A 13,296-nucleotide genomic window follows, 5' to 3' on the forward strand; every position below is an offset into this window, starting at 1 on the left:
GTGGAAAGTGATCAAGGCGATCAATGAAATGTGTTGGTAGGGGGGGGGGTACGTGGACATCCACAGGAGCTTCCTGAGATCACGTGATTGCTTTCGCCTGTTGTATATATTCTCATCCTTCGTGACTGCTCCACCTTATGGAGTCCTCACACCACCATACACCTGCATTCCCGTGTGACAAAATGTATATTCTCTAGCTGTAGCTCTTGGTGTGAGTGCAATTCTTGAAACTAGAGCTAAAACCCGAATTTATCTTTGGGGGCGTCTGTGTCAATAGCGACAAGGATTTTAGATAGACCTAGGGAAGTTGTGATTGGTTAGGTGGCAAGACAAAACTATCTTCGGCGAGGTCTTCAAACAAAGTAAATCATGACTAGGTCGCTTATACACTAATATAGGCCGAGTGCCTGACACGCATGCTTAGGAGCCAATGAAAAACGCATCTCGTATTGTGGCGCAAATTAGATTGTCTGAGAATCCCAAAGCTCGGCGACCATAAACTTGGCTGCCTGCATCAATCGCCGAAAAATATTTTGCTGACAAAATATTGATAAATCTGACAGCGTTCCTCTCCTCGCGAAGCCAACTGAACTCAGCGAGACTTTAAGACGCTCTGAGTTGGCTTTGCCTATGATCAACGCCCACCTCCAGAGCAGAGCTTACGGTGTCAGCAAGGCACTGTATAACGCGGGATCTTCATGCGCTCCTTGGTCGATCAGGCCGCGTATGACATCATCGTTGGCAATTGAGCTCCATAGATGGATACTCATGGCCTTCTTCGATTTGAACATTACATGCGCAACGCCGCGGACCTGACGAAGAACGGTATTTGCGACAGGCCACAGGGCAGACAATGTCTGTAGTACACCAGTATCCAACCGAATTAGAGACTTTATCTTCTCGTCCTGACCGTCCGGCACCATGAACGACCAGTACGAAAGATGCACGACCGAAGCCATGACTACAACACAGGTAAAAAATGGTGTATGCTTTTGTAGAGATGTGGGAAGAGTAATAAGCTTCGATATGTCCTCAGCCGCTTGGAGTGATTTGGCTGTGTGAAACTCACGCGTGTGGGCCGGGAGAAGGCATTGCCCGGGAGTAACGCAAGTAGTGACCTCCTCAACTTCCCCAAATCCGAGGTTTGATCGAGGCCTATGTAGCAGAATGGTGGTTCTACATTGAGTCAGTACTGATTTAGCCTTTTAAAGATCATTAACCACCCACGCGCAGATAATCATATGTGCTTGGAAAAGCACCTCATCGATTTCCCCATCGTTTGCTACGATATCCCGTTTGCTTGGTGGTAAATGTAGTGTCCAGTTTACCAGGTATGTATCCGCGGAGTTAACGGATTGGTACTCTAAAGAGTCGGCTCGACTAACTTCGAGAACCTTTCCCATTATACGTACAGCGTCGACGAGATAAGTGAAGGATGAAAAAACGGTTTCCTCAGCAGCAAATGACGAATCATCATATTCTTGAATGGAGCGTGAGAAAGGGATTTGCTGCATTGCTTGTTAGCAAGGAAAAAAAAACCATCAGATAAAATTGGGAGTTCGACGTGGAAGAACTACTCGGTAAAAGATGAAAAATATCCCCAAAAAAATTTACGAAATTTATTTGCTTTTGTTATTCACTTACCCCTGATAGATATTCGCTTTCTTCACATGGTAATGGAACATCTGAGGCAACATCTCGGAGTCGAAATGTTATGGATGGATTCACACCGGCGAAAAGACCATTGATGACGAACAGAGACCACCAAGTGCGTTTCCAGCCTTCCACCATAACCCGGTCACCAGAGCCGTTGAGAATTGCAAACTCTGCTCGATTCAACCCAATTTCAAGTGCTAAATTTATGGCGAGTTGAAGAACTTGGCCGGCTTTGTCTGGCTCATTGTTCGCGTGCAGTCCAACGGCGAAAAGCATCATGGCCTGGACGGAGAAACCATCCTTCGGGGCATTTTGATGGAACAGCATCCTGTTGAGAGCCTCCTTGAACATTTGAGTAGGTGCTGATGGGATGAAGCACGAGCCGATGTATTGGATTGCCAGCTCTAGGTGTGGAGCACGCCTCTCTTTGAATAATCCTACCAATCGTTTGCGTGGCAGGATAAAAGAATGTGAGGGGTAAAAGAACGCAAAAAAAGCTCCAATTGGGTTCACCGAGCCTGGGGTAGTGGGATGGTTTTGGGCTGGAGCTACACCAAATGAGGGTAGATTTGAAATGTCAAAGTTAAGGCCATTCGACGCGCCTGTGGTGGCGTCCAGGAGCGCCACATCAGAGGCGAAATTAAAGGCCGGAGACGATACTTGCGATACATTCAACCCCAGGACACTCTCCAATGGACTCGGGAGAAGCGACCCGTTATTCTGCCCTACGATTATGTCATCATGGTGGTTCTCCTATGTTCTCGAACGAGCTGGACGTGCTTACCTGTTGCCGGGCGCTGCTCTGATTGTGGGGTTGAGGCAGTCTTATTCTTCCGCTTACCCTTCCAGCCGCGGCGAGATTTTATATAGGAGCACTCAACTCCATCAGCCTTGCATCTTGAACAGCGGTTACCACCATCGCATTTCAGGTGCCTACTCCTGCAAGCTACACATGCTACAGGAATAGACGCTCTAGATGCGGTTGCGCTTGGTGTGATACTGAGAGTCTGAGCCTGAGTGGGGCTTAAAATACCTCCCTGGCGTGTTGCGTCTCCATCAGTGGAAACGCTGAAGCTCGTCGTATTATTGTCAGATGGTTGATGAGGCCACCATGAAGCTTCCGCCGCTGCCGAAACAGGCATTTCGGAGGCCGAAGTGACACGAGGTTCCATTCCCCTGATTCTGTGTACGAAAGATTTGAGTTATATGTTAGGTGGCAGGACCACTTGAAGTTTGCAACAAAGAGGTTAGATGGAGTGATGGTCTTGCAAATGAGGATCAGAGTCGATCACGTGACGATAAGAATTTCTTACCAAGCGTCCCTTATCTCATACATCAGACCCTTTGTGGAATCGTTGGTGTGCACGGACAAATTGCTCTCCTTACTCTACGAAAATAAGCGAGCCACCTGTAAGGCTCTGCGCCCATGCGCCGCAACACCAGGCGCAGCCGTGCTGCCTGCTGCAGCATTTCGCCGGACGCTCTTACGGTGAAGCCAGTTCAAGTAAGTCGCGTTTCCAAGCGGGCCACAATTGATTCTTCATCAACTATTTAGCCCATGCATCCCATATTAACACCGATATCATGCCGATTCCTGTGGGTTCTCAAGTACCTTTTCCGGAGTCATTCGCTCTGAATACCGAACGTTTAGTTCCTCGACCTGATTCGAGCGGTCAAAACTTCTCGTCTCCCACAGAGCTTACCCCCCATGTTCCAGGAGATCCCATCGTCAGCCTTGATCCTGCCGATGTCAGTGCCCATCTTTCAGCTCAGTTGGAAACCCGGCTTTTAGACGAACTTTATGATCGGCTCTGGCTTGTCGCAAGGAAATCCGGTCACAGCATCGACGCACTCCATGTGCAGAGGATCAAAGGTCGAAATATAGTCCCCTCCGAAGATCCTAGACTTCACCTTGTCTGGCAGCACGACAAGATCTACATAAAGCCTCTCCCCGTGAGCTTGCTGAATTACGATTTTTGGGCAACATATTTGCGTCTTCCGGAGAAAAAGAAAGCAGATGCGACTAGTTCCAGTTCCGGCTCTGTTATACCGAACTTCGACCGCTCCGTTGCGGTAGGATTCTTGCGATCCTACGCATTTCTCATAAATCATCAGCTCGACTTTATCCTGGCAAAGGACTCTCGCCTGATCCCTGAGGACGTTGACTGGGTCAAGTGGTCGAAATTTATCAACAACTTCCGCAAACTCGAAGACAACCACGTCGCCAAACGCTACCATTACGGACAGCTACGCCTCTCGCGATTAAACTGGGTCGTTCGACTGTTCCGCCCTCAGCACGCCAGCACCGGGTGGTTTTACGAAATTCCTCACTGGTCCATCACGGAGTACGTGACATGGGCGACCCTTCCCTTCTTGTTCATGTTTGCAAGCATATCTCTTGCTCTTTCGTCGATGCAGGTTGCACTCTCGGTTCCAGCAGATGGGCTGTGGTTTCAGCGTCCTGATGGATCTGGGCTACGTTATATGAGCCGGGCATTTTGGGTTTTCTCCATTGGTGTGCTGCTATTGTCGGGAGTGATCTGGATGCTGCTATTAGGAATCCCGCTTCTTGTGTTGGTATGGCAAATCTCGTGGGGTTTCCAGAAGCGGGAAAAAGAGACACGGGCCACAGGTAATTCTAATGTCTAACAAGTATCGAACGTAAAATATTTCCAGAGTCAATGAACCGGGCAATTCAATGTGTTAAATCGAGCTAGAATAAAAAACCAAATGCATGCTATGGTCTGTGTTCAGAGGAAGAGCTGAAGCACGTAGTACAGCACGGGTGCGCCGGCGGGCTGTGGCGCAGAGGCTGGAGGCTGGAGGCTGGAGGCAGCTGTCGCGCCGCCAGCCTTACCGCTCACGCGGGTGACAAAAAAACTGGCACTGCAAAATAGTCATCTTCTTTACAGCTTAATAATATAACAACCGTAGGAAGATATAAAATAATAAAAATATGGGTTTAATATTTTAAGGTACCTTAACACCTTTATCTATTTAAAAATTGAAAAACCTATGTTATTGTGGCTTAATAAATCCGTAGAGTTGATCGACTTTTGACGTTCCCCGTGATTTGTATCGTCTGCAGTGCCAGTTTTTTTTGTCACCCGCGTGCCGCTGTGCTATCACGACCTCAGCAAGCAATGATTATGGTAATCTTGCATTGCATTCCTGAACGCGCTACGCAATGATCTAAGAGCCTGTCGGCCCTCCGCCCGACCTTCGCCCGGCCAGCTAGCCCACCAAAGGGGATTGATACACCCTGCCCTGGTCCGACCGGAGCGACACACACCGACGACTATGGACCAGATCGCGGCCGTCTACCTCTGCATCTTTCTGCTCTCGCTCGCAGTGCTCTACGACCAGATTACGAAGAGGATTCCGACACGGCTCCGCGCCGATCAGGCGCCCAAGTCTGGATTTGGGCTCATTCCAACGGCCGAATATAATTTACCTCCATGCGCACATGGAGTCGAGTAAGCTCGTCTGTCGCGCTACGATTGGATAGTACCGCTGACATACCCAGCATCGTCTTTGTCCATGGCCTCGGATCCAATCCCGACACGACGTGGCGAGCGGAAAAGCCAACTACGACGCCGGATCAGGTCGCAGACTCCGTACCGGACGGAGATCGATACGTGACCTGGATCATCGATTTTCTCCCCGACGACCTCCCTCCAACGATCCGCAAAGACGCGCGTATATTCTTCTACAACTACGACTCATACTGGAAGAAAGACGCGGTGCACACACGGCTCTGGAATCTCGGGAATGGGCTTCTCGAGCACATCAAGACGGGAATACGCCGATCCGAGGAGGTAAAGATTGAATGCAATAGCTTCGATCTAGTGGGTTTGCTGATACACTAGTTGCAGGAGCAAAGCCGGGACCTGATTTTCGTGGGATATAGCTATGGGGGTCTAGTGGTCAAGCAGGTACGTGGATGAATGGTTCTTTAGTGTGGCGCAGCTTCGACGTGAAGTGGGACCGTGTTTCGCAAACTCGACGCTGACAGTAGCAGGCACTTGTTCAGGCCCATGCAAGTCAAAACCTCTGTAATGTCGCCAAACATACAAAAGCGATATTCTTCTTGGGTACGCCGCATCGTGGATCAAGCTTCAGTGCTTGGGGCCGGCTAGCCGCACGAGCACTCCAGCCACTTGGTTCAAACCCGTCGATACTGGCCGAGGTGGAGTATGATTCGACCTTACTACTAGACTTGCATAGGACGTTTTCGAAGATCGCTCATGATGATTTGCGGGTGATAAACTTTTTCGAGGAGCGTCCAACACAGGTTCTTCGACTATGGTTTCTCCAGTGGCAGGAATTTGTGAGTCGGCTTTAGTATACCGAAACCAGCATGTTAACGATGGATACAGTGTGTTCGTGAGCAGTCGGCAACGTACGACGGGCCGGGAATTCGAAACGTCGGCCTACCCGTCGATCACTTCAGATTGAACAAGTTCGGGTCAAGAAACGAGAGCTACCAGATCATACTCTCGAAGCTCGTTGAAATTACGACATCGCTGTCTCGGGCAGTCAGACACCACTATGCCATCGCGCTCGAGACTGCACAGAGCCACACGCAGCGGCACGATATGCAGCAAATGAGTATATCAGATCAGTTGGAGGTATCTGATCTTCAATTCGAATTGGACCAGCTGGATTACGACCGTTGTCCGGATACCGGAATTTGGTTACTCGAGAACCAAGCCTTTATTGACTTCGTCCAATGCGAATATTCGGCTTCTTTCCATCTTTGCGGGAATCCCGGATCCGGAAAGACTTTCCTTTCGTCAAAAGTCATTGATGAGCTACGGGAATATTTCGCTGAGATGACTAGCACGTCTCTGATATATTTCCTCTGCGACGGAAAAACAGACGCGTCTAACAGACGCACATCACTTGCCGTCCTCAAATCTCTGACTGCGCAACTACTGGAAAGGATTACGGCGGTAGACACTGCGTTTGTTCGCACAAATGTCGAAGCCCTCGGGATGGTAAAACGAAAAGCAAAGGACATCCCGGAAGGCCAACTCTTCAAAATTTTGGAAAAATGTTTGCGATATTTTAAGAAGTGCTATCTCGTGGTTGATGCAGTGGATGAATGCGACGACTGGGGGAATCTGGTTCAGATTTTCACCCGCTTGCTTGATGCGAACGTCTGCACATTGAAGTTCTTTCTGTCTTCGCAGAAAGGGATGGGTATCCCTTATATTATCTCCCAGCTTCCAGTAGCGAAGAACTACCAGGTCGACGTTACAACGCATGCTGCTGAGTCAGACATCACACGATACGTCAACTGGAGGGTCAGGACACTGGATCTCCGCAGCCTGGGATCACCTGAGGAGGCAAGAGATTCCCTGATTCATGGATGCGACGGACTCTTTCTCCTCGTCAGACTACGACTCGACATTCTCACAAAAGAGATTCTCCCACTCGGCACTGACGTAAAAGCAGCGATCAGCGACCTGCCCAGCGAAATTTTCCCACTTTACGAGCGGCTGTTGGACCGCCTTAATGATGCGCACAAATCTCTTGCGCAGATTCTCTTTATTTGGGTAATCCATGCTCAAACGGTTTTAACGGTCCAAGAATTGATGGAGGCATACCGCATAGAGCTTGAGGATGTCAGGGACTTCGCAGCGCCAAGTCTCAGCGAATCGGAAATTGAAGGTTTGAGCGGAGGATTGATCGAAGTTCACGAAGGCCGCGTTCGTCTTGCGCACTCTACCGTGAGAAATTTTGCGACATGGTACAACTGGGGCACACTGGCCAAGGTCAGTGAGATGGATCAGCACACCCTTAATCGGCGGCTGTTCTCCAAATGCCTTGATTATATCGCCACCCCGACTCTTGTTTCTCAGGTTATGTCAGCACTCCAATTGCCGAGCGACCTCCAAACTTCATGGCCTTTGGCAGATTATGCCGGTCGCCACTGGCTCGCCCATCTCAGGCTCTGCTCCACTAGTACCGCGGAGTTGAGCAAGAAGATCATTAAGTTCATCCAATCTGATGCCGGATTGGCTTGGTGGATATGTTATACAAATCACATCGAGCTTCACAACTGGTGGACTCTCCCGGAGATTTCAGCGGACATCAATGCTTGGCTTCATGGTAACCGCGAAGCGTATCGCTCTGACCCAAACATCGCGGACGTCGTTCCCGCCCTATGTCAACGCCATGTTTCAGCACTGGAAGGCCACAAATCTCTGATCAGGCCGGACTTTTACATTCCAGCTCTTCTCCGACTTGCAGGGCAAAAACTGGATCATGGATACACTAACGAAGCCGAGACAATCGTGAATCTGGCAATTGGCCAGTCCGACCGCATATCTTCAATACACGGGCGATCGATGAAATATCAAGCCGTCCTGGATTTGACTGTACTGCTCCGTTACGAAGGCCGATACCATGAAGCCCTGCAACTCTGTGAAGGTCTGCAGTCAGATTTTCAGAAGGTCGGGGACAATTCCAGTCGACAACTGATATCAGCTTCTCAAAGTATTGGGCTGATAGCTGGAGAGTCCGGTCAGCTAGCAAAGTCAGAGTTACACCTCCGGAATTTGCTCGATACCACCATGCGCAAGTTCGGTGCCAATGATCCTGACAGTCTCGCAATCGTGCATGCGCTTGCTTTAACTTGCTTCAACCAAAGCAAATACAGGGAAGCGGAGAGGCTTTGGGATATTAAGTACTTCAAAACGGTGCTCGGGAAGAACCACCCAAGCACACTGACTATAACGGAATGCCTTGCGGACCTGAAAAGAGCACAGGGAAAATTTGGTTACTCCCGTCAAATTCGCATGGAAGTCCTTTCGCTACGTCAAGCAAGACAGGGCGCACAATCAGTGGACACAATCCGATCGGAAATCGGCCTTGCATATTGTATGCGTGATCAAGGAGAAGCTGCAGAGGCTATCGCAAACCTTCGCCGTCTGCTGGATACGACCTGCAAGCGATTTTCCGATGATCATTTTCTGGTTTTGGAACTCAAAGTCGCACTGGCCGAACTTTGCAGCGCTGCAGGAGACCTTACGACGGCCGAAACGTTTCAGCTGGAAGTCGTTGAGAAGAGGAGTCAACGGCTGGGAGGAAGACACATATGGACGGTAAGCGAAAAGACTCGTTTGGCAGCAATACACCTGGAACAGAGAAAGTACCAAATGGCTGCAGTCCTACTCAGTGAGATTCGCAATGTTCGGATGGAAGAATATGAAACTGATTACAGGGGGCTTTGCGGAGTGGTGGAACTCTTAGCAAGGTCGAAAAGGTCCACTGGAGCGCTGCAGGAAGCAGAGGAGCTCGGATGCCACGCGCTTAAGCTTGCTAGGAAGAATGGAGACGAGGATAATCCTGGCGTGCTTAATGCAATGGCCAATCTTGCGATTACAAAGGGCCAACGGGGCCAGTTCGACGAGGCACAGCAGCTGGAGGAACGGGTGCTCGAGCTTCGGCAGAAGACCATGGACGAGGATAATCCTGACGTGCTTACGGCTATGGCCAGCCTTGCAATCACAAAGCGCCAACGGGCCAGCACGAGAAGGCACAGCAACTGGAGGAACGGGTGCTCGAGCTTCGGCAGAAGACCATGGACGAGGATAATCCTGACGTGCTTACGGCTATGGCCAACCTTGCAATCACAAAGCGCCAACGGGGCCAGCACGAGAAGGCACAGCAGCTGGAGAACGGGTGCTCGAGCTTCGGCAGAAGACCATGGACGAGGATAATCCTAGCGTGCTTAATGCAATGGCCAACCTTGCGATTACAAAGGGCCAACGGGGCCAGCACGAGAAGGCACAGCAGCTAGAGGAACGGGTGCTCGAGCTTCGGCAGAAGACCATGGACGAGGACATCCTGACGTGCTTACGGCTATGGCCACCTTGCAATCACAAAGCGCCAACGAGGCAGCACGAGAAGGCACAGCAGCTGGAGGACGGGTGCTCGAGCTTCGGCAGAAGACCGTAGACGAGGACAATCCTGACGTGCTTACGGCTATGGCCAACCTTGCAATCACAAAGCGCCAACGGGGCCAGCACGAGAAGGCACAGCAGCTGGAGGAACGGGTGCTCGAGCTTCGGCAGAAGACCATGGACGAGGACAATCCTGACGTGCTTACGGCTATGGCCAACCTTGCAATCACAAAGGGCCAACGTGGCCAGCACGAGGGGGCACAGCAGCTGGAGGAACGGGTGCTCGAACTTCGGCAGAAGACCATGGACGAGGACAATCCTGACGTGCTTACGGCTATGGCAACCTTGCAATCACAAAGGGCCAACGTGGCCAGCACGAGGGGGCACAGCAGCTAGAGGGAACGGGTGCTCGAGCTTCGGCAGAAGACCATGGAACGAGGACAATCCTGACGTGCTTACGGCTATGGCCAACCTTGCAATCACCAAAGCGCCAACGTGGCCAGCACGAGGGGCACAACAGCTGGAGGAACGGGGTGCTCGAGCTTCGGCAGAAGACCATGGACGAGGACAATCCTGGCGTGCTTAATGCAATAGCCAACCTTGCGATTACAAAGGGCCAACGGGACCAGCTCGACGAGGCACAGCAGCTGGAGGAACGGGTGCTTGAGCTTCGGCGGAAGACTATGGACGAGGACAATCCTGACGTGCTTACGGCTATGGCCAACCCTTGCAATCACAAAGCGCAAACGAGGCCAGCACGAGAAGCACAACAGCTGGAGGAACGGGTGCTCGAGCTTCGGCAGAAGACCATGGACGAGGATAATCCTAGCGTGCTTAGTGCGGGGCCAGCACGAGAAGGCACAGCAGCTGGAGGAACGGGTGCTCGAGCTTCGGCAGAAGACCATGGACGAGGACAATCCTGACGTGCTTACGGCCATGGCCAACCTTGCAATCACAAAACGCGACCGCGGAAAACTCAACGAAGCCTTGCTGATCCAGGAGAACGTCCTTACTCGTAGGAAAGAGACTCTTGGACGTGACCACCAGGACACATTAAGTATTATGGTCCAAATCGCTTTCACATACCAGGTAATGGAGAGATATTCGGACGCCGAGGCCCTCAGCCTTGAAGTACTTGGGGTTGGAGAAATGTCACTCGGTCAAGAACATCCACAAATTCTGGCTGCAATGTCCTGCTTAGCTGCGACGTACAGCTTTCAACTTCGTTGCCATGAAGCCTCTCATCTAAGTCGAAAAGTACTAGATCTCCATCGCAAGATCTTCGGTCCATACCATTCCTATACGATAGATGCTATGGAATCATTCGCGGACAATCATTCGCTACCAGAATTTCTCGACGAATCAGAATCTTTTTTAAGGGAAATTCTGGAATGGCGAACACAGAATTTTGGAGACAAACATCTGGACACAGCTCGTACTAAACACCTGCTGGCATTGAATCTGATGCTCCAATCCCGATGGGAGGACGCAAGGGCCTTACAGTTTCAAGCGCTTGCTGTCAGGGCGGAGTGCTTAGGGCCTGATAATACTGACACCTTGACTACGAAAGAAATGCTTGGGCTATGTTTCAGCTTCGACGGCTTCCAGGAAAGAGGATTGTTAATAATGGCGGAAACACTGGAAGTGATGGAACGAGTACTAGGCCCCGATCATCCTCGTAGTGCTAGTCTGCGAGACACGATTCACACTGCTGGAAATTAGTGAAGATGGGTCCTGTTGAAGGCGAAATTATGAGATCACAAAGACAGAGGGAGGCAGTTTGAGTAATAATACCTCAATGGATGCAATGATTACCCAAAATCGAAGCCAGAGGAAAAATAACCACTGTGGTAGCTCTCAGCAACCGATTGTAGCTGACAAATTTATCGCCTTGATACATTTCTTATCGACTAACGCTTCACTATCGTGCCATTGCCGACCGTGGATGAAGGTGTTGTCAATGCTGATTGCTTTCGCCACTTTCAAAACGGCGGAGAATTGGTTCGTCGGACGGCAAGTCCCTGGCGTCTGCATCATGGATATTGCCTTCATCTGCCTTCTTCCCAGGGTTTCCAGTTCCGATGGAGACGAAACACTTCACCAAAGGCTTCAACTCACTTCGGTCCGAGCACCAAATCTTAGATGCCTCTGCCTCGACCTCCCCGATAGGATTGTTCGCACCTAGGGCGCCATCGACGAACTGGCGAGCGCCGATAGTGACGGGATCGAAAAAGCCTGTCGCCGCCGAAGTTGCAAGGGCGGCGTCGCATATGGTGACCTTAACATCGAGTCCGCCGGGTAAGCTGTAGCTGCGGATACGTTTGATACCGGTAGTTTCCGTGCAAGTTGCACAAACGAACCTGACCGTCTTTAGCAGCCGCCCTTCGACATCAGAAATTTACGTACACCTTGCATCCTCGAGAACTGCCGTCATTGAAGAGATCGGTGGTTGATGCGCCAGAGTCTGTAATGACTTTATCGATTACTTCTTTCAGCTTCTTCGGCCAGACAAGCCGACTGGGAGCTAACTCGACTCCTCCTAGAACACGGCTTCCATCAGCGTGCCGTAGGCTGTGATGCAGTCATCTACGCTCATTCCGAGTCGGCCTAGCATTGTAGCGATCAACCTGATTGAATCAGCACAGCCAAATTAGTCGCCAGAACCTCGACATACCCACCAGTGCTCTTTCCACCGATGGCAAAACATGTGCAACCTAGTACCTGGAGCTCTGAAAAGCGAGATTGATGAAGGGACAATAGCTAGCTGTCTGCCACCTGGATTATAATATGCTTGCTGTTATTGGGTGCACTTTCTGGAGCAGAGTAAATGCCACATTTATGACGGGAGCCCAATCCATCTTTTCCTCTAGAAGCATTTCCTTCACTGGCTAGAAGTTATAAGCCTTATTAGAGAAACATTTAAATGCATTCATATAATTAATAGCCTACAGGCGCTCACAGACGTAAGACTGATTTAATTATTTTATTATAATTGCTGTACTTACCTCTGACGTAGTTAGACAAGAGTGCTAGCTTAAGCTTTCTTCGCGATGCGAAGCGATTAGGCATGTTTCGCAAATTTCCTTACACTAGTTGGAGCTAATTTAGGAGGCCTACAGGGAGTTCGAATACGGCTTAGAGGATGCCGATTTGGGCAAGAGACTCTGCAAGGGAGCCATGCTTAGTTTCCTGCACAAGCTGGCGCTGAGCCTTGTATTTTTTGAGGTTTCAAAATCGTATAATAAGCCTATCTTACGTCGAACTTCTTGTGGTAACAAAACGACGATCGTGACGTCGTGAGGAAAATGAGGTAATAAGAAGGAGCTGCTAAGACGTCAAGTCTCCACAACTACATCATCGATCACGACGATCACTAAGTAACTTTACCTGATATAGGTGTGTAAGCGAAGTAACGTAGGCTTAAAATACTACCTTATTTTACGAAGTATTTTAAGCCTGCGTTATGCATGTGTAGGGGTCCCTTGTAGGGAGGCTTTTTATGAACGATTTTATGCGGATCTACAAGCCAGGGTGTATGCGACGGCGTCAAGCCACTTGGTGTTGATCAAGGCTCAATCGACGGCTTCAACTTCTAGATTGGGCGACTTTGCGGAGTTTACAAGGATTGCGAAATCCGTGTATTTGCGCTGCGGTTCCAATCTCTATTACAAAATGCACCTTTACAGATCTATTCTTCGGCCCTTATTTTAGCTCTAGAGATGAGTAT

At 50.0% G+C, this 13,296-nt stretch overlaps 6 protein-coding genes across 6 annotated transcripts; 4 read left to right on the forward strand and 2 right to left on the reverse strand.

Moving 5' to 3' along the window:
• Positions 1–259: 259 nt before the first annotated feature.
• K441DRAFT_670143 (uncharacterized protein) lies at positions 260–2,883 on the reverse strand. The gene is made up of 4 exons (XM_067650235.1): positions 2,441–2,883; positions 1,645–2,381; positions 1,228–1,508; positions 260–1,176 (listed from the first exon to the last, which is right to left on the reverse strand). Exons 1-4 carry the CDS (start codon positions 2,796–2,798, stop codon positions 660–662), a joined length of 1,893 nt encoding a protein of 630 aa, XP_067497316.1. The 5' UTR covers positions 2,799–2,883; the 3' UTR covers positions 260–659.
• Positions 2,884–3,240: 357 nt separating this feature from the next.
• K441DRAFT_592462 (uncharacterized protein) lies at positions 3,241–4,305 on the forward strand (the record flags this gene model as incomplete). The annotated part of the gene is made up of 1 exon (XM_067644881.1): positions 3,241–4,305. One exon carries the CDS (start codon positions 3,241–3,243, stop codon positions 4,303–4,305), a length of 1,065 nt encoding a protein of 354 aa, XP_067497317.1.
• A 651-nt stretch (positions 4,306–4,956) lies between these two features.
• Positions 4,957–5,525, forward strand: K441DRAFT_592390 (uncharacterized protein; the record flags this gene model as incomplete). The annotated part of the gene is made up of 2 exons (XM_067644877.1): positions 4,957–5,132; positions 5,183–5,525. 2 exons carry the CDS (start codon positions 4,957–4,959, stop codon positions 5,523–5,525), a joined length of 519 nt encoding a protein of 172 aa, XP_067497318.1.
• A 379-nt stretch (positions 5,526–5,904) lies between these two features.
• On the forward strand, positions 5,905–9,509 carry K441DRAFT_336730 (TPR-like protein). Its single transcript, XM_067641242.1, has 3 exons — positions 5,905–5,986; positions 6,036–9,202; positions 9,454–9,509. Exons 2-3 carry the CDS (start codon positions 6,255–6,257, stop codon positions 9,464–9,466), a joined length of 2,961 nt encoding a protein of 986 aa, XP_067497319.1. The 5' UTR covers positions 5,905–5,986; positions 6,036–6,254; the 3' UTR covers positions 9,467–9,509.
• Positions 9,510–9,530: 21 nt separating this feature from the next.
• On the forward strand, positions 9,531–11,291 carry K441DRAFT_592294 (TPR-like protein; the record flags this gene model as incomplete). Its single annotated transcript, XM_067644870.1, has 2 exons — positions 9,531–9,935; positions 10,419–11,291. 2 exons carry the CDS (start codon positions 9,531–9,533, stop codon positions 11,289–11,291), a joined length of 1,278 nt encoding a protein of 425 aa, XP_067497320.1.
• Positions 11,292–11,526: 235 nt separating this feature from the next.
• K441DRAFT_682333 (uncharacterized protein) lies at positions 11,527–12,638 on the reverse strand (the record flags this gene model as incomplete). Its single annotated transcript, XM_067651560.1, has 4 exons — positions 11,527–11,929; positions 11,976–12,140; positions 12,244–12,283; positions 12,575–12,638. The coding sequence occupies 4 exons, from the start codon at positions 12,636–12,638 to the stop codon at positions 11,527–11,529; spliced, it is 672 nt and encodes a 223-aa protein (XP_067497321.1).
• Between the last annotated feature and the right edge of the window lie 658 nt (positions 12,639–13,296).

This window comes from Cenococcum geophilum (assembly GCF_001692895.1).
Source record: "Cenococcum geophilum 1.58 unplaced genomic scaffold K441scaffold_79, whole genome shotgun sequence".
Taxonomy (NCBI): domain Eukaryota; kingdom Fungi; phylum Ascomycota; class Dothideomycetes; order Gloniales; family Gloniaceae; genus Cenococcum; species Cenococcum geophilum.